Source organism: Crinia signifera, chromosome 7, assembly GCF_055691185.1.
Source record: "Crinia signifera chromosome 7, ASM5569118v1, whole genome shotgun sequence".
NCBI lineage: Eukaryota > Metazoa > Chordata > Amphibia > Anura > Myobatrachidae > Crinia > Crinia signifera.
This window is the reverse complement of record NC_139223.1, coordinates 130,040,517-130,065,291: the sequence shown is the minus strand read 5'-3', so window position 1 is coordinate 130,065,291 and position 24,775 is coordinate 130,040,517. Positions and strand designations below refer to the sequence as shown.

The following is a 24,775-nucleotide window of genomic DNA, read 5'->3' as shown; positions in this document are numbered from 1 at the left end:
CCTCCCCTCTATATCCAACACTCCACCCCCTCTAAATTCAGTGCTACATCCCTTCTGGGGAGGCAGCGGGGGTCCATGCAGTCCCAGTGCCTGATGAGAACTAGTAGTTCTTACTTTGCGCATATGTAATGAGTGCACGTGCATAATAATGAGCCGCTCATTACATATGTGCATATGTAATGAGCGGCTCATTATTATGCACGTGCACTCATTACACATGCACAAAGTGAGAACTACTAGTTCTCATCAGGCACTGGGACTGCCTGGAGGCTAAATAACGTTTAAGGGGCATTCCCACTGCCTCTTAAATGTTATTTTAACGTGTAGGACTCTGCTTTAAAAACGGGTTGAAATACCATTTAACTTTAAATGGTATTTCAACTCTTGCACTTTCCCACTGCAGCCTTAAAACGGTAAATTGCGCTGAAAATCGGCCCCTCTGTTTGGTACTGCAAATGGTTACAAACTATAACAAATAAACAGGACAGAAAAGGTGGTGCTGGGGACACAAGTGAAGACACGGATGGCTGCATGCAGCCCTAACAGCTGCCTGTTTCCATGACTGCTCAACATAATGGTTCCAAATCTACCAATACAAAGATACAACATCTTTAGAACACTACTGAAGGAGAATGTTTCACAATAATAGAAATGTAGAATAAAATAATTCTAATCTACTTATATGCAATTACACTCTGGAATGCTTGGCTTCTTTCTCCCTCTCACAAATAACACATACGAAGAAGCGTCTGCAATCTCGGTATGTGCTGGAGTCGGTTTTAGTATAAAAAGTAATCTTCTTACTCTTTCAGCTCAGCTATTGAAGCTGAAATCCTCACATCATGGCCCAGTAAGTAAAGAGATGTAATTAAGTCACTCCACTGGACTAATTCTCCGAGCGGTCCTCCGCTAAACGCATTTTCAGCTATCTTGAATCCAGATTCTTTTGTCAAAAGCCCAAGATGAACGAGGATCTGAAAAAAGAAAGAAAAAAAAAAAAAGGGTCAAGTAATGTGCATTTCCCACTATCAAAAGCAGCAAAGTCCCATAAAATTCCATTTCTCTTTAAATCAACCAAGTGCTAGCAAAAGCAATAGGGGGCCGAAGAAATGAAATGAAAATATGTTCCCACGCACTTACTATATAGAGAAAAGTTTGCACAACATCTCAGTCATAATGTATGCAAATAAATTCTAAAGAACTAGATAAAGAAATAACATTCGAAATACTGATGATAAAATCTACATCTAAAAAGGAACATTTAATTCAGTTCTGGAACTACAAGCTCCAGCATGTTCTGCTAACAAAGGCAGACACACTGTAATAACAAAACAACTGGAAAGCCACAAGAATACCAAGTTGCCTACAGCAGTGGTTCTCAAACTCGGTCATCGGGATCCCACACAATTCACGTTTTCCAGGTCACCTAACAGGTGTACTCTTTACTGACTGACACATTTTAAAAGATCCATAGGCAAAGCTAATTTGATTCTGGACGAGAAGCACCAAACAAAAAAAATGCAGTAAAAACCCTGTTTTCAGTGTTTTTACCGCATTTTCATATGCAGCAAAGCCCCACCGCCGGGGCTTCGCTGCGGGGCGTTTACGCCAGTTCTAGATGGTGTAACCCCATAGAAGCCTATGGGCTTCCCTTCACGTCCCTGACACCCCCCCTCACCTGTGTCCAGGCAGCCTCCTGCTGTGCTGCCTGTACCAGTGACCTACTCCTACCTGCTACTCTTCTGGGTGCAGGGAGGAGGAGACGGTGCCCTGGCCGAGCAGCAGCAGCCAGGTAACGGTCCAGAGAGTAAGGGGAGACCCGCTGCACATCGCCGGCCACAACGCAAAGGACAGCTCTTAGCGCAAGAGCTGACCTTTGCATTAATAATCGCATATGTTAGTGTATATGCTATTATTAACAATGCGAATGGCGGCGATGTGTGGCGGACAATGTTAGATAATCCCGCCGTCTGTGTGGGACCGACTTTGAGAACCTGTGGCTTACAGTATATAGTAGAGAACTACCGTCAGTACGTTTATTTCTATTCTGTCTGGACTATTAAGTTTTCTACAAAACTAGTTCATGTGGCATTAGCGGCAGTAAGGAGTCACATGGGAAACCTTTCTTTGGTGTGGAGGTGGTCTGGGGTTATTCTGTTTCTGTAGATTATAAGAACCTAACACGGTAGCATGCTTTTCACCAACTGAGAGCCTCGTTTGATAGATATGGTAATTATGCATCACTGGTACAGACCAAATTAAAACTACAGATGTTCACAATGAAGTTGGATTTGGAAAAAGGAATAATTTCACAGCCCATGGATCAGAGAGTCACAAGAACGGGACAATAAACTGTTAGGCTTATCTCGCTTGAAAGAATGATTTATGAAACAAAGAAAAATTATTGCTTTTTTCAAAAGAACAATTACATAAGGGAGCAGTGAGCTGGAGAGCAAATACATGGCTTCTGAAATAACATACGATGATGCAGCAATGTGTATATACCATGAACGTGTCCTATATCATATGTTTCTGTGCTATGTAATTAAGCGCTGTGGAACCCTTTTGATGCTATATAAATAACAACAACAACAATGGTGGGGAAGCTTAGGGGGGGTGTGGGGTGTGTGACTGGATCAAAAATGCATATGCCGGTATACTGACTACTACCGAAGTCCCAACATCAATAAGGATGCCAACCTAGAATCTTGATTGCCGGGTGACGAATGCAAGTATGTGGGATAGGTTAGGGTTAGGCAGGGGGTGCAATGTTTAGCAACCCCATCCCCTGCAGTCTACTTACAAATAGACAGCAGGGTCTAGGGGAGAGAGTATACTTACCTGACCCCTGTTGGGATTCCCTTCATTGGGATGCCAGAGTCGGTAGTCTGATGTCTGTATACCATGGCAGTCAGCTAGAAATCACCCATTCATGGTGGGAGAAGCTATTCTAACAACAGACCCATACAAACAGAACTCTCGTTGTCGCTCAAGTATCAAACAAAAGTTGTTCCAAGTGATTTGATTGGCTGCATTTATCAAATAACTATTTTAATGAAAAAAGAAACAAAAAAACAAACCCACAACCCAGGTGAAAGTTATCGTGACAAACCCAAGCCCATATTGTACAATATTTTGAACCATTTGTGTAGGATGGTGGATGTGACTATGTTGGCTATAGAAATAACTGATAATAATAATAATAATAATAATAATAATAATAATAATATAAAATAACTACACTGACCCGTTATTAATTCTGCCAGCAAACAGTTTGGATTTAGTGGCTAAAGTTTGGTACACATTATACAATATTGTTAACAATTTTCCATTGAACTGCCTGGAACTCCTGGACAAATGATATAGCACATACACACTAAATGCTATCATTAACACACATGCAGGTGCATGCTGTCATTGACGATATAGTCTGGATTTCACTAATTGTACTAAGGAAAGAGGGGCTCAATAACGACCAATACGCACATATTGGCTGCTACCCACAAAAATATTGTTAACGGCAAACAGATAAAGCCAGCCTTATCATTTCCGTTGGCGCGCCAGATGGTCGTATCTGGCGTGGTGGAAATTATAAGGATGGCTCTACCTAAAGTTATCGGTAACCGTGCAGGATGCCAGACAACCCGAGTTTTTTTTTTAAAGGGGCAATTATTTACAAGGCATGGTTTTGCCTAGTAAATGACTGTCCCTTTAAAAAGCAGCACGGACGGCGAACTCAGAGCCTATTATATTTGGCCGCCTGTGTCTATACCAGAGCTACAAAATATCACAGGATCTCCAGCAGTGATGGGTGTTTTGTATTTGCCGAGTCTGCAGAAAGGAAGTAATCTCCCATCTACCTTTTTTCTCTTGCGTTTTTCAAGATTCTGCTTCTCTGCCAGCGACTTGATGGCTTCAATCCACGTATCATCCATTCGCTTTATTCGCAGCGTCATCCAGCGAAACTCCTCGTGTTTTAACATTACTGTGTAGAGATAATCAAAGTCTGTGCGGATTTCAGCCTGAAAGAAAGAGTTCTACAATCTGTATTGGGAACAGGACAGGCGGATAATATTTTCTTTACTGAATATCTACTTAAAGAAATAATGTGCACTTGTACACAGTCAACATCCTGGTGATCAGGATGCCGGCATTCAATATACCGATGCCGGCATCCCAACCAGTTGCGGAACTTGCAAGTGGTCGGCCCTGGTGCAAAATATATATATATATATATATATATATATATATATATTTTGGGCCTCCCTCCTCCACTCCAACCCAAGTTAAAAATATGCCCCGGTGCAATGCACCCGCTGCACCAATGGTAGCTCTGCCTCGGATCCCAACTGCCATAAAAAGACTGGTGCGGAAACCTTCAACAGGATCAGAATATAATAATGAGTTAAGATGTATCAGTAGCAGGGGAAAGGGCCGCAGCACAAAACATATTGCTTTACTTGCAGATACAGAAAATGAGAATTAAGAAGATTTACTTGTCCTGTAGTTGTTGATAGGAGAACATACTAACCCCAGCATGAGGTCTCCATTTAATAATCTAACTGAACAATTCTGCATTGAATAGTCATCATTAGTGCAGGCCTGTCCAAACTGCGGCTCACCAGCTGTTGTGAATCTACACAGCCCAGCATGCCTTGCCACAGTTTTAGCATTCCCTATTAGCAAGACTGTGCAAGCCAGCTGGAGAGCCACAGGTTGACTAGAAATGCACTAGCGCATTAGATATCAGTATTGTGCAGGTATAATTAGATATTAGGTTTATCTGGGGAAGGGTTATTATCTATACGAGGGTTTGGGATTATGTTGTATTCAGGAGGATTTTTCTTAAAAAGTGAGTAAAAGCCTCATTAAATAAGACTCCTCCTTTATTTACAGAACAAGAAAATATTCTGCAGTTCTGTACAGAAAGCCCTTCGGTTAGGCTCCTCCTGTCTCTGCCCCATTAGTGCTCCTCAATGTAGGAAAAGCAATGCATGGTAAATGGCAGAATATTCTTAGTGGAGACAGTTATTTACTCTGCCCAAAGAACACATGCCCTATTTCCCCATGGCATTTTTATTTTCAGTTACTGGTACTTCTCTAAATTTGGGTATGCAGTTAAGTGCTTAGCAAATATTAATATCCCTAAAAAAAGGCTAATAGAGGTTACCATTGTACGTTTATCAGCTTCTTCTTTCTGGTTTACAGCTCTCCAAGGCAGTCGAGGACACCAGTTTTCAACCTGAAACAAAATAAAACCAGATCTAAACCTAGTAAATCATCAGGAGATAGAATGGCATGCGCCAACTTAAACAGCTTATTGTCTATCAGAGGAAGAAAAAGAGTGGTCCATAGTTGAGCATCAGATTAGTACTCAATAATATAGGACATTTCCAGTGGTAGATGGAGTAGATGACATGGGGATAAAAATGGTTGAATAAAATTGATTGATACATTAAGTCACCGCTGCTAAAGAAAGTTTATCCAGAAAACATGGATTGTAATGGTGATGTTTGGGAAACTCTGACCTCGGGTTTTAATGCAGGAAATTATATGATCACTGATAATATAGGAAGAAGTGTGAGGACATGAAAATGGCAACTAGTATACCCTAAACCTGCACAATCTGGCTGGTGTCCCTTTTCTAGATACTGTACTTTAGTGACCCCTTATAAATTTTGCTATGGCCTAACAAATTTCCAGTTACACCCCTGCCTGGGCATGTGCCTCTTGTACTCACACTACTTTGAGCATTCTTAAAATCATCCATTACAGATCTGGCCAAAAACCATGGACTGTGGTGAGTGAGCGATCCTCCTGCTTACTTCCCAATATCACACCACCATTTACTAAATCATTGCAAAGTGACAGAGCTCTTTGAGAAAATGCTGTATGTACCAACACCCAAGGCCACATTAACAATGGGGAACATGGAGATGCAGCTCCAGATCGCCACATAAAAAGGCCCACCACCATGACAGCAGGAAGATCACCAGACAGACACCAGCCGGCCACATGTTTGTACATAAAGCAAATATAAAAATTGCATTCTTATTTTACACATTTATGCAAATGTTGTACTTTTCATACAGTCAGGTCCATAAATATTTGGACATCGACAATTCTCATTTTGTGCTCTATACATCACCACAATGGGTTTGAAATGAACCAAACAAGATGTGCTTTAACTGGAGACATTCAGCTTTAATTTGAGGGTATTTACATCCAAATCAGGTGAACGGTTTCTATATGTGCCTCCCACTTTATAAGGGACCAAAAGTAATGGGACAAACTAAACACTCCTAAATCAAACTTTCACTTTTTTTACACTTCTGGGCAAATCCGTTGCAGTCAATTACAGCCTGAAGTCTGGAATGCATAGGCATCACCAGATGCTGGGTTTCATCCCTGGTGATGCTCTGCCAGGCCTGTACTGCCAATGTCTTCAGTTCCTGCTTGTTATTGGGGTATTTTCCCTTCAGTTTTGTCTTTATCAAGTGAAATGCATGCTCAAATCGGATTCTGGTCAGGTGATTGACTTGGCCATTGCATAACATTCCACGTATTTGCCTTAAAAACCGCTTTGGTTGCTTTTGCAGTATGCTTCGGTTCATTGTCCATCTGCACCGTGAAGCGCCGTCCAATAGGTTCTGAAGCATTTGACTGAATATGAGCAGATAATATATTGCCCGAAACACTGCAGAACTCATCCTGCTGCTTTGTCAGCAGTCACATTATCAATTAACACAAGGGAACCAGTTTCATTGACAGCCACACATGCCCATGCCGCGACACTACCACCACCATGCTTCTGACGAGGTGGTATGATTCGGATCATGAGCAGTTTATTTTATTTACAGTTTCTTATATAGCGCAGCATATTCCGTTGCGTTTTACAATTGGAAACCGTGATTAAACAAACTGGGTAGATACAAACCGACATGGAGGTAGGAGGGCCCTGCTCGCAAGCTTACAATATATAGCAGTCCCTTTCCTTTTTCATTCTCTTCTCTTCCCATCACTCTGGTACAAGTTGATCTTTGTCTAATCTGTCCATAGGATTTTATTGTTCCAGAACGGTAAAGGCTTTTTCTAGATGTTATTTGGCAAACTCTAATCCTGTTTTTGAGGTTCACCAAATGGTTTACATCTTGTGGCGAACCCTCTATATTCACTCTTATGAAGTCTTCTCTTGATTTTTGACACATATACACCTACCTCCTGTTTTTGATCTGGTCAACTGTTGTTAAGGGGTTTTTCTTCACCAGGGAAGTAATTCTTTTGTCATTCACCACAGTGGATTTCAGTGGTCTTCCGGGTCTTTTGGTGTTGCTGAGCTCTCTGATAAAGCCGCTGTGGCTTTATCTTCAGGGCTTGTGCAAAGAAAAAGTGCATGTGATGCTGTGAAAAGAACCCATGCACATGCACTTTTTCTTTGCACAAGCCCTATAGATAAAGCTGCACCGGCTTTGAAACGTTGGCATAATGCTTGTATTTTTATAACATCTGCACATAAAAATTGGATTCTCTGTATCCAGCTGATTGAGTGCCGCCTGTTTCTTTGGGGGTCCCCCCTGGACTCTCAAATCAACCCTGCTGTCTATACTGTATTCAGAGGAAGGCACCTCGGCGCATTGCCACATCAATGAGAGTGCCAGTCATTTACAAAATTATATATATATATATATATATATATATATATATATATATATATATATATATATATATTATTTTTTTTCCACCTTTAGAATTTAAACTGTTAAGTAAGAGTAAATATGTTTGTAATGCTTTGGACAATTTTAGGAACAAGTCTTAAAACATATAGTATAGTGCAACACTTGTGTCATTACGCAATTTTAGGTTTAAAAAATAAGTCTGAGTTTAAAGCGCCATGTACTTGTCCTAGATTTTAAAATGGTCACAGTGTACTTTGCAATATTTGGAAGGACATTGTCCCTTTTTATTGTATGTATTACTTGAAACTCTTGTATATTGTAAATTGTATAGAAAAAGTTTAATTTAATAAAATATATTAATAAAAATAAAAAAATAAAAAGAAATGCCACTTTAAGGCTGAAGCTTTTAACGACCCGGATCATTCCTGAAGCTTCTATTTTACCAAAAACGGCTAAGTGCGTTTGTGTCATGGCATGTTTTTTCAATAGCCATTGCACAAACATTGATGACATGGGAAAGCACCCATCTGTTTTGCTTGGATTAGCTATTACAAACTCAAAATACAAAAAAAGTATTAATGGAAATAAAACGTAAGCTGCATAGGCATGCCAAATCCTGCCAATCTCAGAGGAGTGGTTTCCTGCCGTTCTTCAGTAAAGGTGCCCGATAGCACTGAGCCAGTTAGTATTTTTATACTAGGACACCACATACAAACCCACAACCCAACAGACTACTCTCTTAGCAAATACTTAAAAGTGGTAGTTCAATGGAATTTACCGGGCAGTGTAAGAAACCTACAGCATGTAAAAATACATTATAAAAGTTAGGGCCCCATACAGATGGAGTAACACTAATCTAGCCTGCCTATGGCTTTTGTCCCGCCAACTTGCCACAGCGTGCCTAGTCATACGGAAGCGCAATAAGTCACAGCTTGGTGTATGGCTTGGCATTTGGCGTTACCCGATGAGTGCAATACCAGCGATTATTCACCAGATGAATAAAAAAATACAACAAAAATCCCCACCACACATGGCACAAAATAAAAATAAAATGTGATATTGTTCTGCATGATGTGTTACCCTTTTATGGTTCTGTACCTGGTTACCTTTTCCCTACTGATCTTATCCCATATTATCTGCTGTTAATATAAAGTGTTTCTTTCTAGTAGCAGTGCAAAAATAACCCCCATCCCACACATCCCAAAAAGTTACCCAAAAAGTTGATACTGTTCTGTGTGATATTACCTTTTACTGTTCTGTACCTGGTTACCTTTTTCCTACTGATTAGAGGTTTTTGTTTTTGGGGGATCTTTTTCACTGTCCACCTGACCACTGTGCAATACAGTTGTCACGGCCCATTTGCCATTATAATTGTACTTTACTGTACAGATGGAGCCACAGAGCTGTTCATCGAGATGGAGATGCGTGAGCGTCTCATACGCAATAACGTCTCTTTGTTGATTTGGTTGCACAGTATACAGCGCGGTACAATTGTCATTGTGTAACGCACTGCTAGGGGAATTGGATGCACACATAGTGTACAGCACAGTAAGCCCAGTTGAAGACAGCATCTGTGAAATACTGGAGATCACTCTTTTTACAGAGAAGGAGGTCATCGAGAATGAAGGACTGAAACAGCATTCAGTTGGTCTAGCTGGGGGAAAGCACTATAGAGAAAGAATGAGTCTTGCACAGTTACTTTAAAGAGTACAGTACACTACATTATGTTGTAGATTGTGCGTATTGAGATGCACAGAAAGTTATTTATGAAAACAGGTTTTTTTGTGCATGCATAGTTCTAGTACACATAAGTCTTGTAAATGGTTCATTGCCAAATGGCGCATCTCCATCTGTACTTTATATCAATCCGCCACTGAATTAATGGAGCATTATCCACCCAGTGGTGAAGGTGTCCATTGCATTCATACTGTATGGCGTGCCTCAACAGCCAGGTCAAGGGTAACAGGATTACTAAACAGGTTTATAAATCCTGATCCCCTGATTCTGACTGGAATCGAGTAATGGGGCATTTCTTAACTAGCTTGACTTCCCCAATCCCTCTACAGATCGACAACCAGCAGTGCCATTGGGTCTGGCGATCGGGCCTCCAGATGTATGGGGACCTTAAGTCATTAAGTGGCAGATGTATTAAACCTTGTGAAGTGATAAAGTGGCTGGGGATAATGCACCGCCCAATCAGCTCCCATCAACCCTAGACTGTAACTGGACAGTTAGGAGCAGATTAGCTGCTGCTTTATTACCACCTACTTTGTCACTTCACCAGGCTTAATACTTCCCATTGTTGTTTTTAATGATAGATTTCCCCCCCCCCCAACTATAATTAAAATCACATGACTTTCTTATTTGTATCTATTTTTGTGCCTGTTAAATTGCACTTAATGTTCTCATTTAAAAATCGCATCCGATCTTTCAGGCTCATCTCCGCATGCATACTTTTCACCTTGTCCCTAGTGCCATCTGTAAGCAGCAGGACTGGCAATCTGTTTGTTCTATTCCTTGCCGTACCCAGCCAGATACAGAGCCAAGTTCTGCTGAATAGCATGCTTGCATTGCTGGAGAAGAGGCATTACATCACGCTGGCAATATCTACATGTGTATAAATCTTTAGCCCCCTTCTGGGTACAGTACCTGTGTTTTGAAGTCAACTCAAATGACAAAGGTTTCTCCAGGTACAAACCAACCAAAAAAAAAAGTAAAATGCTTTCCCATTAAAAAAAAAAAAAAAAAAAAAATCCAGGGAGATATCAATGCTAGCACTTCCCTTGTCTGCGCCACATAATAGCAGAGGTCAATATGGAGCAGGTGCAAGTTCAGAAATGGATTAAACTGCCCAGAAAGTCAAACCCAATTTAAGTCATAAACGAAACAGTTCAGGTGTTTGCGTGCAACCTAAAATTCAAGCTTATGAAAGATTCTTCTAAAGAAAACAACACCATTTTCCCTGGCATTAGATCAGATAATACAACAAGGCAGACCAGCACATTATAATCCCTCTTGTGAAGCCAGGAAAGCTGACACTTGTTAAATGCCTTCAGCTGAAAAGGCACTCAGGCGCTAAATGTTATCTCAGGTTCTAGAGGATGTCTCCGACTCAAGGATTATGGGGAGAACTTGTCTAAATAAATCTCTACTACTAATGAAGAACAGCAGCTTTATCATGTACCAGGTACATTTGGCCAGTGGTTAAAGCTTTAATAAAAGTTATTTTTTTCCATACACTAGTAGTTGTCGGACCAGTTTGCCCTTGAGTTTTCCCGGAGGCTCACTTATGATTTGGCACTTGATGTGCTATTGTTGCATGCAAGCGGATGCTGAATTTCAAAAAATATATATATATTTTGAAAAGAATGGCCAGCCTATTATTGGCTGCGATTCTTTCAAACAATAACCGGCTGGCCAGTCTTTTAAAAAAAAAATGATTATTTTTTTAAATGCACCAGTTGCTTACCTCCCGGCTTCTGCCGCTACGTGTTCCGAGCCACTACCCAGACAAAGCTGCTGCACATAGGTGCTATATTCCTAGACTTCCCTCTTAATTCACGATTACCATCAGCTGAGTTGAGACTCCCTTCTTACTAATTAACCTGTTTGAAACTGGTGGTGGAAATCCGAAATTAAGAGGGAAGTTCAGGAACAGAACATTCTGTCCCTCCTGGAATGGGTGACTTTGGGAGGTGTGGTTGGACCTTTTGAAGGTTGAAACACCACATGTGGCCCTTGAAGTATACCAGGGTTCATACCTATTTCATGTGTCAACCTTCAGCAGTCGACCCAGTGCATGTCGACCTAATACGGGTCTACTCAATGACCCATACGCCATGAGTTGTAGTGTTGTACTCATTAACAGGACTCTTCCTGGTAATAAATACAACTGAAATAAATAAATTTCAAAAGAAAAGAAAATTAAATATTCATCTTCTAAAATCGATTAATTAAAAAAAAAAAAAAAAATGATTTGTTAAAATGTCTTCGATTTGAATATTTGGTAGATCACTAATAAAATTCTTCCTTCTAAGATCATAAGAAAAACTTTAATATTTTAGAAGAATTTCAAACGAAGGAGCCAAAAGATGAAGATCATAAAAAATATCCCCAAACAAATTATTCAAGCCATCACTGGAAGATGGACAGATCCCCTGGTCACATTATTTTAATGTAGTCCTTCAGTAAGATTTATATCCTTGTCATAGTTGGAGATTCATTTTCTGTCTATGTTAACAAATTTCTAAGATTTCTAACTTGGCAGCAAAGCAATTCATTATAGGAATAAGGGCACAACATGTCAGCACAAGGTTACTAGCAGACGGCTCCAACAACTCAATGGCAGCTTATTATGGAATGGAAATACAATGTGATATTTGTCTCTTGAACATATACCAGGGCACGTGGGTGGATGAATGCAGTCTGCTACTAATTTTGCCTCTAAAGAGATATAATATCCTTCCAATCAGCAACATTAAATGTTGAACCCCTGGACCATGTCAAGATAAAGGGTAGTACGTATTCAATGCTCCAGATTGACCGTTTTTTTTTCAGCGAATCGGGCTGTTTTCACGCCTTGCAGTGAATCTTTTTCACTGAAAATGTGACTCGCCCTATTCAATGTTCACTGTTCGCCGAAAGTGAACAGTGAATGCCGGCCAGTTATCAGTTTCATGCTCGCTGCAATTCGCTGGTGTATTTCAATGGGGTTTTCACTGGGATTCGCTGCAAGTGTATTCAATGCTAGGATGGAGAGCTGCTTTCAGCATGATTTTCGCCATGATTCACCGTTCTGCAGTCAACATCATTTTTAAGGTGAACTGGAATGTGATCTTTTAAAATAAAGGGTTTTTTTGTGTGTCAAAGAAAAATCTGAAATTTTATTCTGTGAAGGGGCATGCTATTTTTTTATTCATGTGCTGAATATGTACTTAATTTTTAATTTAATTATTTTTAAATTATTTTTGCCGCCGCCCCCCATCTCCCAGCCGCATTCGCCGAAGGGGTAAAAAAATCGCCGTCAGAGAGATTTTTAAGGAGAGCACATGCAATGTCTCAGTATTTAAGGTTCATTGCATAGGCTGTGGCCGGTTTAGGCTGTGTGCACAATATATGAAGGGCATCATTTTAAAGGGCGGCTTTATTTAAACATAACTTCAGCATCTACCAAAGTAAAACATAAGGACAAATAACAACCACAACTTTGAAAACCAAAGGACTACTTTGAGTGAGTTCACTTTATCCTCACAACATAATACTTCTGCCAGCTTAATCTGGATATTCTTCCATAATAATGTTAATGCTTGTATTTGCACTGTCAGTCTCGAAAATGCCCAGCTGTACCTCTAATGCTTCCACCTGTTCTGCACTAATGTCAGTAGGTTCTGTTCTTGGTCCTCTTTTCCTCGCTCTCTATATGCCCTCTCTGGGTGAGCTCATTCGACTTCAAATATCACTTTTATGCTGATGATACTCAACTCTACCTCTCCTTTCCTGATCTCTCTCTCCCTCTATCCTCACTCATTTCCAACTGTCTCTCTGCTATCTTTTGTTGGATGACCCAGCGCTTTCTTGGACTTAAAATATCTAAGACTGAACTGATCATCTTCGCACCCTCTCGCATAAAACCCAATCATCTCTCACCAACCAACCAACCAACCTTCTGTTTATGCTCACTGCTACCCCTTCTGTGTCACTCCTGTCTTGTCTTATGCAGCCCACACACGCGCCGATGCCGGCGGTGCGATGCTGTACGATGGGGTGCGCGCTCCCGCGGCACCTCATCGTACAGTACAAAAAGTATGTGCTGCACATACTTTTTGTACTAGCTTTTTCTAGCACAGCATCGCATCGTATGCACAAGGCATACGATGCGATGCTATGTGTGCTAGTTAAGCCCACAACGCACGCTGGAATCGGTGCGTGTGTGGGCTGCATTACTCTCCCCTTTAGAATGTAAGCGCTCACGAGCAGGGCACTCTCTCCTCGTGTACAGATGGAGCCGGGCTTGTCTTTGCAGGGGATGGCGATGGCGGCGCCAGCTGCCATCCCCCGCCACCCGCCATCTGTATCTGCGAGTCCCCGCCGGCTTGTCGGCAGTCAGCCGGGATCCCCACCGCCTCCATGCACCGCACACCAACACTAAAATATATGATCACTCTACAGCAGAGTCTCCCAAAATCTACCATCACAGCCCAGGTTTTAGATTGTTGATAGTGTTCATTCTAGCACCCGCTATCTTTGAAAACCCATGAAGTTCCTCTTTTCTGCCTGGGATGTCACTGTTTGCTGTGGTGTTTCTAGCACAGGTCTGGTTGTCCTATAAATGCTTATATACAGACCACACTGTGCTAGAAGCACTACAGCAGACAGTGACACTCCAGACAGGAGTGGAACTGCATGGGTTTTCAAAGATAGCGGGTGCTAGAATGAACACTAGTTGAATAAAACTGACTAAGGTACAAATTAATTCACATGTTAGTTCGACAGTGTCTAGGTTGACAGTCAAAAGGTCGACATGGGGTTATTCACGTTTTTTTGAGCTGACATGTAGCGACAGGCGGTAATTCATGCCCTACCATCCACTAGAGCATAGTGGGAGAATAAAATAGTGTGCCGAGTGTAGCGAGGCACCGTGCCCGACGCATAGCGAGTGATGCGGTGCACTTTAAACTGTGTCCATGTCGACTGTGTTGACATTCAGGGAAAAAAAAAAGTGAAAAAACCCATGTCGACCTTTTGACTGTGGAGCTAGACCTTGTCGAACAAATGACTTGCGAACTAACGACCTTTCGACCTAGAGCCATGTTGTCCTTTTCCCATGTCAACCTAATACACATGTCGACCTAATACACAGGTCGACCATCATGCTGTAGACCAAATGATCCCAACCCAGTTTCAAATGCTGCAGTGCTCCCTCTTTAATATTGCAGAGAATACAGGTAATGAAAACAAAATAACCAAATGGAGCAAAGTAGACGAAGAGCCAATTAAAACCCTCAATAAATATACAGAGTGGGAACCACTCATACTTACCTCACTGAGGTAAATAAAAAAAGAGCATGTGGATCCATCAACACCATAACTGGAGTAACACACGTCAGATCTCCACATGTCCTTCATCCACTGGTGGGGGGAAAATAAAAGAAGGAGAAAAAAAATCTGAGTCCATTTAACATGGTCCTTATAACATGAAATAAAATATTCTGCAACCATCCTTAACCAGCCAAACTGCATTTGAGCACAATGCAAACATTCTGCAATATTAATAGTTTGCGATCCAAAATGGGTGAACACCCTCTAAAATGTCCAGGTTAGTGCCCTAAGACATACACCTGTCATTGTTCCTGTTGGATTAAATCTGATTGGAGTGTGATAATATAGGATGTTACAACACACTGAAAAATAGGGGCTTTATGGTTAGATAGGACCACATTATCTGGCCATACAGTATCTGTACATGAATAGCCATCATGGATACTAAATTGATATGCTGTCATAATTGGTTGGCTGTGGCAGAAATGAAATAATAATGAAAGTTGACTTCTCTCCAACAGATACAGGAAAAAAAGGGTGGGGTTGAAATACGGGTATGTAATCGAATACAGGCGGTCTCAAACTCGGTCCTCAGGACCCCCAAACCTTTCACGTTTTTCAGGTCACCCTTGAACGGTCATTACTCGTTAACACATTTTAAAAGATCCACAGGTGGAATTAATTATTTCACTCTCGATTCTGTGAGGAGATCTGCAAAACATGCACGGTGTGGGGTCCTGTGGACTGAGTTTGAGAACCTGCAATCTAATATATATATATATATATATATATATATATATATATATATATATATATATATATATATATATATATATATATATATATATATATATATAGCAATGACTAAACAATACTTATATATGAGTGATACAGCAAGTATTGGAAACCTTGTGAGCGAGTATCCAAGGTATTAAATAAAGTATTACTGAAAGTAAGCCATGCTACAAAAGATCCTTAGGAGCATTCATCACAAGCCGAGAGCTTGCAGCAGATATATCTCCCTGTGCGCCACCACTTTAAGGTGTAATAATAAAGATTACAAAACTTAATAATGGACTGCATTATTGCCTGCTCTTTTAAAGGAGAAAATGAGAAACATGTATAAGGCATGAAGTGAGTGCGAAAAGATTGAAAAACAAAAAAAGGTACTTGTGTACTTGCAGGGCACCCACTAAGCTATTTGCTTAGTGGACTATTCTGCGTAGTGAAATCGCATTGCATGGCATGTTTTTGTGCCATGCGATGTGATCTAACTAGTTAATTTATTCACTGCACCCTGACCGCAGATCGCATTGTGCGATTTTGCGTGCATTGCGATTTAGCACAACACCCCCAGAATACACATCTATGCGATGCAATGGGATTTAACACAGCCCCACTATCCACGTCACCCCGAAGCGTGGTGAGCGCCACTTGCCCCACTATCCATGTCGGCGTGGAGTTGATTTTATAAAGTGTGGCGAGCCCCGCGAGGGGACACGGATTACTTTACATGTATTCCGCGTCCGCTCGCCACGCTTCGGGCTCAGTGCACTTGCCACACTTTATAAAATCAACGTCACGCCGACGTGGATAGTGGGGGTATGAAAAGGTCGAGAGGACACGTAACCAGGTCCGCTAGCCACGCTTCAGGGTGAAGTGGATAGTGGGTGTGTACAAAAAAGCAAGCAATTAAATCGCATGGGTGCTTTTAAAATGAAGTATCACCACATCTCATCGCATGGGTGCTTATATAATGAAAAATCGCATCGCACCGCAAATAGCATGCGATGCGATCCGCAGGCAGGGGTGCACTAAAAGTTAACGAAGGAAAGTCCTACGTATGTAAATTGGGTGCCCTACAAATACACAAGTACCAAAACAAAACACAAAATAAGAAACACTTTGGGGTGTATCCAATGCGACCGGTGAGGTTTTTTTTATGGTGCAGATGGCTAGTTTTCGGCAAGGAAAGCAAGCCATCCTCGCCGGCCGCTCTCCCTATTCTATGTTCCAGGGAAATCCTTGCTGTCAAAGGACGGCAAGGATTCCCCAGTACAGTGAGGTTCACAGCAAATGCAGCGAGCCCGCTGCATGGAGCCGCAAGACAGCCATTTTGAAACAAGGAGGTGGAAGTGGCACGTGCAATTGAATACAGAGAACGGGCTATGATGGCGAGCAACAGGTGGTGCTCGCAGCCATAGCTCGCCTAATCGGCATTGAATATACCCAAGTATCTTTTTAGGATTCACCATTAGCTGAACTACAGATATCAGTTATTCATAACAAATTTCTTAAAAAGAGTTATATAGAAATATACAAAACTATTTTTTTTTTACCTTTACTTTACCCTCACAGTGAGGGTAGCCATCCATGGGAGGCAAATCACACTGTTCTTGGGCCCCATTAATGAGATCTGGAGAGAGAAAAACACAGAAATCAGCAAAGTCACAAATTAAATCAGAACCGTATTGGAGACATTCAACATGTACCAATCAGTGTCATCTGTAAACACAGGACTAATAGGACCCAAACATTTACAGTTTATATCTGCAGTTTCCTGTTTAGCCAATGCCAGATCATCAGCAATATCCAAAATGTTGGAACTCCTCAATTCACTAAGCCAAACCATCAAGTGATTTGGTGATTCAAGGATATTTAGCATATAGGGGTCAGATCTGATATTTATTACCAGTTATTTATATAGCGCACGCATATTCCACAGGGCATTACAGAGAATATTTTGCCCAATCAGTTTGGTCACTGCCACAGTGATGCTTACAGACCCTACCACATGCATACATGCTAGGGTTCATTTTGCTGGGAGCCAAGTAACCTACCAGTATATTTTTGAATTGTGGGAGGAAACCAGAGTACCCAGAGGAAATGCACGCATGCATAGAGAGTATACAAACTCAATACAGTTAAGGCCATGGTGGGAATAGAACCCATGACCTCAGTGCTGTGAGGCAGTAATGGCAACCATTACACCGTCCGTACTGCCATATTTGAGAACTTCTGTGATTATGTTATTAAAGTAACTGTTTCACATAACAATGGCAGGGTCATATTACGCCAAGGCATACGGAGGCTAGAAACAAGTCACAGGGTTAGGAATTGAAAGAAGCTGGGTTTTTCATCAGAGTAACATAGTGATGTGAGGTTCCAGCCCCTCAATGAGTCAGGAAAATGTGTTTATGTAAAAGGCAGAATTAAGATGCAAATCGTAATACTGTCCCAAAAGTTGGGACAGGTTTTCAGCGTAATGGTTGTGGCCACCGAAGGTAAACAAGTATCTCTAGAAGAGAAACTGGATAGGTGACTGGGAAATGTTTGTTCTCAAGAATGTATTTTGTTTATGCATTTTATTCCTTACCAAGGTGGTAGACTGTTCTTTTGATTTAAAAATTCAACAGAAGGATTTTAAAACAGTCAAATCTGTCAGATGTATCTCCAGGGGGTACAGACAGCACAGTCAGAGAAGCCAGGCTAAGGACATGCTAAAGTGCAAATAACAAATCTGCTTTTGCTGGAAAAAAGGGGATGCGGTCATTTGGTCTACTGCATTATGGTAGAAAGTCATTAGGTCGAATCCATTAGGTCGACATGACTCTAGGTCGACATGGGAAAAGGTCGACATGATTCTAGTTCGAAAGGTCATTAGTTCGACAGGTCATTAGTTCGACAAGGTCATTAGTTCGACATTGTCTATGTCGACATTCACAAGGTCGTCATGGAGTTTTTCACTGTTTTTTGAGCCAACATGTGCCGACAGGCGGTATTTCATGCCCTACCATCCACTAGGGCGTGGTGGGAGAATAAAATAGTGTGCCGAGCGTAGCGAGGCACCGTGCCCGACGCATTGCGAGCGCAGCGAGCGATGCGAGGGGATGCAGTGCACTTTAAACTGTGTCCATGTCGACTGTGTTGACATTCAGGTAAAAAAACAGTGAAAAACCCCATGTCGACCTTGTGAATGTCGACATAGACAATGTCGAACTAATGACCTTGTCGAACTAATGACCTGTCGAACTAATGACCTTTCGACCTAGAATCATGTCGACCTTTTCCCATGTCGACCTAGAATCATGTCGACCTAATGGATTCGACCTAATGACTTTCTACCATAATGCAATAGACCAAATGATCCCAACCCGGAAAAAAGTATTCCTGCATACAAAGTAGGGGAGTTATTCTGTTTGATTCGCAGCCTTGCCAGTCCACCAAACCCCGACTTGCGAATTGTTGGCTTTGTGGAAGGTGCACGCACATGTAAGGTTGCTCTGAGCAGCTTTACATATGCGTGCATGACTGCAAGTTCAGGGGGAAGTGGGCAGCAGCGGAGATCCTGTGATGTCAGCTGCCCTCGCCCCTCATGCCGCCTTAGCATGAGAATGCCCATGAAACGCTGGGGGTTCCCATATGCTAATGGAGCTGCCCGGCGCCCCACACCCCTCTCTGACCCCCGCCTGCTGTGTTGGGTGCTTGCACCCGGCGAACAGAAAGTTTGTCGAGGGTGCACACAGTCTGCGTATGCACATACACTGAAATGCGCAGTAAAAAAACATTGGTCCCCTTGTGAACGCAAGCAAAACTGCGAACAGACCAGAATAAGGCAAGATCCTTGTGTTATGATGGTTTACTTCAGAGCAATGCAAATAGTGCTTAGAAGACTTATTTCAAACGCCAATTATAAAACAAGACAGAGGAGTGTAAAAATTCCAGGAAGACCATGGGCTTGTTTAAGACAGCAGTCGTCAGTGTGCCGGATGGGGTTTTTACATATGACGCAAAAACCCCACGACGCCTCTGCTATTTCAGAAATGTTTGTTAACTGCAGGTGATCTGCACATCTTACTAGATAGATTGCCTCACTAATGACAGAGGTGCAGTCATACTGGAGATTATTTTTACACTGGTTTAGTAATTTCATCAGATCATTCACTTTACAACATAGAAGTAGCCAGCCATTGATCTGAAGACCTTGCCTTGGGAGCCAGCTATAGAGTTTTAATAGTGTATCAACACTACTACAGTAACACTGGTCAGACCCAGTCTCTGGAGAAATGGGACATTTCTTACACTGCTTTTCAGGTATTTGCAGAACATGGTTCGGTTTAACGACTCATAATCCAATATTGTGCGGACTCCATGTTATATACCACACTAGATGCATCACTGGTTGTGATATTACTTGTATAGCTTTCAACTCATGGTCTTGTGAGGAAAAAAAATAAATCTATAAAAATAAAATTATAAAGTGTGGTATACAGCAGCAAGCAGAATCTATGTGCAAGTGCTGTGAGAACACGAGCAATGTTTTGCATGCTTCTATGTAAACAAAGGTCTGTTTCCTTGTTCCCCTTTCCATAGAAGGTAATTGCCAACACACTTCTGCTTTTTTATGTGTAATAACAGAACAAAAACCCAACAAGATGTATTTATCAAAGCTTCCGATTTGCTTTTGAATACAAAATATATGCAATATGTGCGCTTTGTACTAGATCGCATCCCATCTAATTCAAATCGCATGTAATACGCTACAACAGAGTGCGATTTGAACTAGATGGGATGCGATCTAGTACAAAAAGTAGGGGCTGCACATACTTTATTGACTTGATATAGGAACTACATGGGAGCGCACATCGCAAGCCAAAATAAACAGAGTGTGAACATCCGTGAATCGTACAGTGTGTGGGCACCATTAGTTACACCTCATACCCATTTTTCAGGCACCAATGTATTTCCAAGGTATTGAAAAATAAGCAAAGATAAAATGAACCACACAGCACTGCAATAGAAGAAAATACAATGTAGCAAAAATACTAGAGGGTCCTGCTAAGTTTGGTTTGCAGGTTTTTCTACGTCATATCCCCAACTTTTGAAAAAAGGATTTCAGGAAGATTGTGAAAGCAGTAAATTCTTCCATCATAAATATACTTCTATATTCCATTGGAAGGTCCTGGAGACTCCAGATTCTTCATTTAAACCCCCTCCTCCGCTGCTGTCTGCAGAATCCATTTAAAAAAAAATGTATGATCTTATTATACTACAGTGATGGTGCTGGAACAGTGGTTGATATGTAGGAGCACATGCACTACTATGTTCTCAAGACAGGAAGGTGACTGAGCCTCTATTGATAGAGGATTCATTTTTTTATACTCCTCATTTTTTTATACTCCTCATATGTAAAAGAAATATAAAAACTTGTATGAAGCATGCATTTCACTGTGTGTACAGTTGCAAATGAGATGCATGGTATCAGAAATGCGCGATTTTCCTACCTGGTGGCTTTCAGATGCATGTAACTGGTATATTGTACAGGCGTGTCACTGAAATGGTAGCTCCCACAGACACTTACTGTATATCACTCACAAAAGTAGAACATGCTAACAGGGCAAATCTCCATCTGCCATAGGGCAGATGGAGGAGTCTAAGGGCAGTATTCAATGAGGCCAATTCGCCATGTTTTATGGCGAATTTGTGCTATTGTCGCGTTGGAAGGTGATTTTTTTTGTGTCAAAGTGAATCACCCTATACAACGTGCACTTTTCGCGGTCTTTCTAAGTGATTTTCGCCGTGTAGCAAATCGCCATCTTTTCATGGTGAAGTGGAATGTGAACTTTTAAAATAAAGTTGTTGGATTTTTTTGGTGTAAAAAATCAGGAATTTTATTCTGTGAATGGGCATGCTATTTTTATTCATGTGCTATAAGCACATGAATATATATTTAATTAAAAAAATTATTATTTTTTTTTTTACACATAACAGCCAGCAGGGGGCCGGGAACCGAGAGCCTCTCATTAGATATTCATATATTCACTGCTCCCAATCATTACAAATGCACGATCAGGAGCAGTGAATACCCGGTCCCCTGCTGGCTCTCCCGGGGGACAGCTTGTGCTGCCTGGGTCCCAGGGAGCCCCCCTCCCCTCCACATACATTCTGGGGCAGGCAGGGAGACTTCCCTGCCTGCCGCCGTCCCCCGGCTCCCTGCGGGCTGCCGCAGGGGTTAAGATTCGCCGTCAGGGGCAGAGAGCCCCTGCGATGTTGAATACGGGGACAGCTAGGCTCCGGAACACGGCGACTGTGCAGCGAATCCTAAACAGGATTCGCTACACATTGCCATAAACTCATTGAATACTGCCCTAAGGTCGCACTAAGTAGTAACACTGTGTCTATAAACGTTTCAAGTGGGCATCTCCTTCCTTGCACCTTCAGATACATGCCTGGACCCCTGGGGAAAGGCTTATACCAACATATACATGCCTGGACCCCTGGGGAAAGGCTTATACCAACATTAGCATGAAGTTTCAGACGTGGCTCTGGAAATAGAGGTCTCCGAAGAATGCAAAGCCAAATCTGGCCCACTCTGAATATAGACAGACCTCCACTCCGGCCGTGCACTATGTTCTGACTGGGGATGGCCAGCCAGATACACAAGAGGATTAAATTACCCTATTACTAGAACAGATATAGGAGGTTATTCTGGTTGACAAGCAGCGCTGCGAAGTTCGAAGCACTGCGTGTCTTTTTAAGCCCTCCTGCCATTCGCACAGACCACCACCCCCTTTGCTGGACAAATTCTCCCGCACTGCTGCGAATGGATGTTTTGCATGAAAATCCATTCGAAGCCTATGGGGCAACACCCACATCATTCGATGGTTGCTGACCATCGAATTATGTGAAGGGCACACACAAAACGAAGACACTCAAGCGATGTCAGCGGTCCACCCCCCGGATCATTAGCATGAGAACGCCAAGCATTTTAATGTGAACACCCATGAAAAGCTGGGCATTCCCATGGGCGAATACCCCAGCCCGCTGCCCCCCCAGTACTGTTGTGTGTGAGCACCCGGCGAACACTCTGACGTGGCTGCTCGCACACAGCACATGCACAGAAAAGAAACATCATGCTGCTGTGCAAATTTGCACATGAGCACATGGACCAGAATTATGGTCCATAATTCCAATAAAGACATCTACCTGCAATAACATATTAGTGGGCATTTAAGCAAGTTATACTAAGCCAAACAAACCTGAAAAATAAGCAGTAAGGTACTTGGGGTTACAATGGGAGGCTCCAATGCCTGAACTGGGCCCTAGGTCCAACTAGTACCATTTTATAAGACTGCAACAGCCAATCACAGGCAGGGCCTCTAGATTTTTTGTCTTGTAAGATTTGGCTCCATTTCATATGAGGAGGTCACTGCTGAGTGGAGAGTCCATGCAACACAATCCTATTACATCCCATGGCCCAGAGGTTGCATAGAAGTAGATCTGAAAATCGAACAGCATGTCTTGACCACCAACATGGAAATACCACAAAGATTGACTCAAGACTTATGGAAATGTGGCACAGTCCTGTTTTCCAATTCCAACCATAAAAATAAAATAAAAGCTTCAGCACATGGAAAATGCCTGTAGGAACAGCTACTCTTTCAGGAGAAACTAAAGAAGTCTTTCAGGAAGGAGGAAAGAAAAAAAAAACTAAAAAAAAAAAAAAAAACACACAGCAGCTGCCAGCTAACTGTGGTCGATTTATAGATCCAAAAAACAAAATAAATGCCAACTAAATGTTTTTCTAGGCATGGTTTCCTTATCTATTTAGTAACGTTTTCCAGCATGAAAGGTGAGATGTTCTAGAGAAAGAACAGATGTCTTATTTATCCAATGCTTGATCCTGCAAAAAGTATCCAGTTCTCAACCACCAGCGTAACATTCAGTAGTTATGCGGTGACAAAGTGGCTCAAGCACCTGAACACACGGCTTGGCGTGACCTAGGCTTCTATGCAAAATGTTGAGGGTCATGTTGTATGTGTCTAAAAGTACAAATGGGTGTGGTATGTGACTCCGACGTCGGGATCCCGACTGCCCAGAGTCGGACAGCATGGTGAGCACAAAAAAAAGCTACGCGATCCACCTATTCTATTCTCCCTCTATGGGGGTCGTGGACCCCCACGAGGGAAAATAGCGGGTGGCAGTCGGGCACCCGGCTGTAGGGATCCCGACCGGCACCCGTACAAATTGGAAATGGCACAAACATGACATGTGCACAATATAAAAGCACCATTTGTATAAAAGATATATTTTACAGGATGAATGGTGGCTTTATAAAAAAAATTGGGCAGTTAATTCCTGAAATGTTATTTGGGAAGCCAATATTGTTTGCAAATGGCTGATGTTTTATTTAATGTGTGCATGCATCTCTCCTACAATGCGCATGCACTGCGATGGTGGCCAAAGTGTGGCTTTAGATACAGTTGGACTGACAGCCAAGGACCTTAGGGGCAAAGGAGTGGTGACTATATCACAGGGATATCATATCCATTTGGGGAGGAGTGGTTGCAGGAAGTGACTGCATCTTTAGGCATGAGAATTTTCCTAACTCTCTCTATTGCCAACAACTGTACCACTGCCCTGTGGAGAAAGCCACGCTTCCCCTTAAAGTGATAAAAAGCTTTGTTTTTTTTTTAGCTGACAGATGTTGGATGGATCAGCCAATGAGAATGAAACAAAATAAATTGTCCATGATTGCAGTTTCTAAATATTCCTGTGAGACTCTCAGTTCCACCAGTTATTTTTTATGTCAATCTGACATTAGACATGGGACCATAAACATGGTTACTTATGAAAACACTACTATAACCTCTCTGTACTTTTACAATTAAAAGGCCAATACTGCCCCTCCTCTAGGGGGGGGGGGGGGGGGGGGGGATTCAAGTGCCTTATGCACCATTCGACATTGGATGGCTCCAGACCAAGCAATTAAAGTGCTGCTCTGTTCAGGCCTGCACATCACTGACATTACTGTTATGTTGTTCTGTCATTTTGACAGGCTGGTAACTAGCATGTAATAACAACATTAGCGTACATTTATTATTTGCTCATGCCACATTACATGGACTCAAAATGTAATACGAAAGCAAAGCATTTGGGTTATGTGAACTGGCCCACCTAAGACAAACTGAGTAGTAGCTCTTGTATATAGGACACTTTGTATATGTGGCCCTTTACACCAAGGACAAGGGGCTCTGATAACTGAGTCATCTGACTATCTT

General features: G+C 41.9%; 1 protein-coding gene across 2 annotated transcripts in view; it reads right to left on the bottom strand.

Annotated features, from left to right (window-relative positions):
• Positions 1–24,775, bottom strand: part of MGAT5 (alpha-1,6-mannosylglycoprotein 6-beta-N-acetylglucosaminyltransferase) — a 131,021-nt gene that overhangs the window by 60,037 nt on the left and 46,209 nt on the right. For both annotated transcript variants that reach the window (XM_083153813.1, XM_083153814.1), the window contains exons 4-8: positions 17,054–17,130; positions 14,715–14,804; positions 5,171–5,242; positions 3,861–4,022; positions 805–974 (exon numbers count right to left, since the gene is read on the bottom strand). In XM_083153813.1, coding sequence (XP_083009939.1) covers positions 805–974; positions 3,861–4,022; positions 5,171–5,242; positions 14,715–14,804; positions 17,054–17,130 — 571 coding nt within the window. The remainder of the gene's footprint in view (positions 1–804; positions 975–3,860; positions 4,023–5,170; positions 5,243–14,714; positions 14,805–17,053; positions 17,131–24,775) is intronic.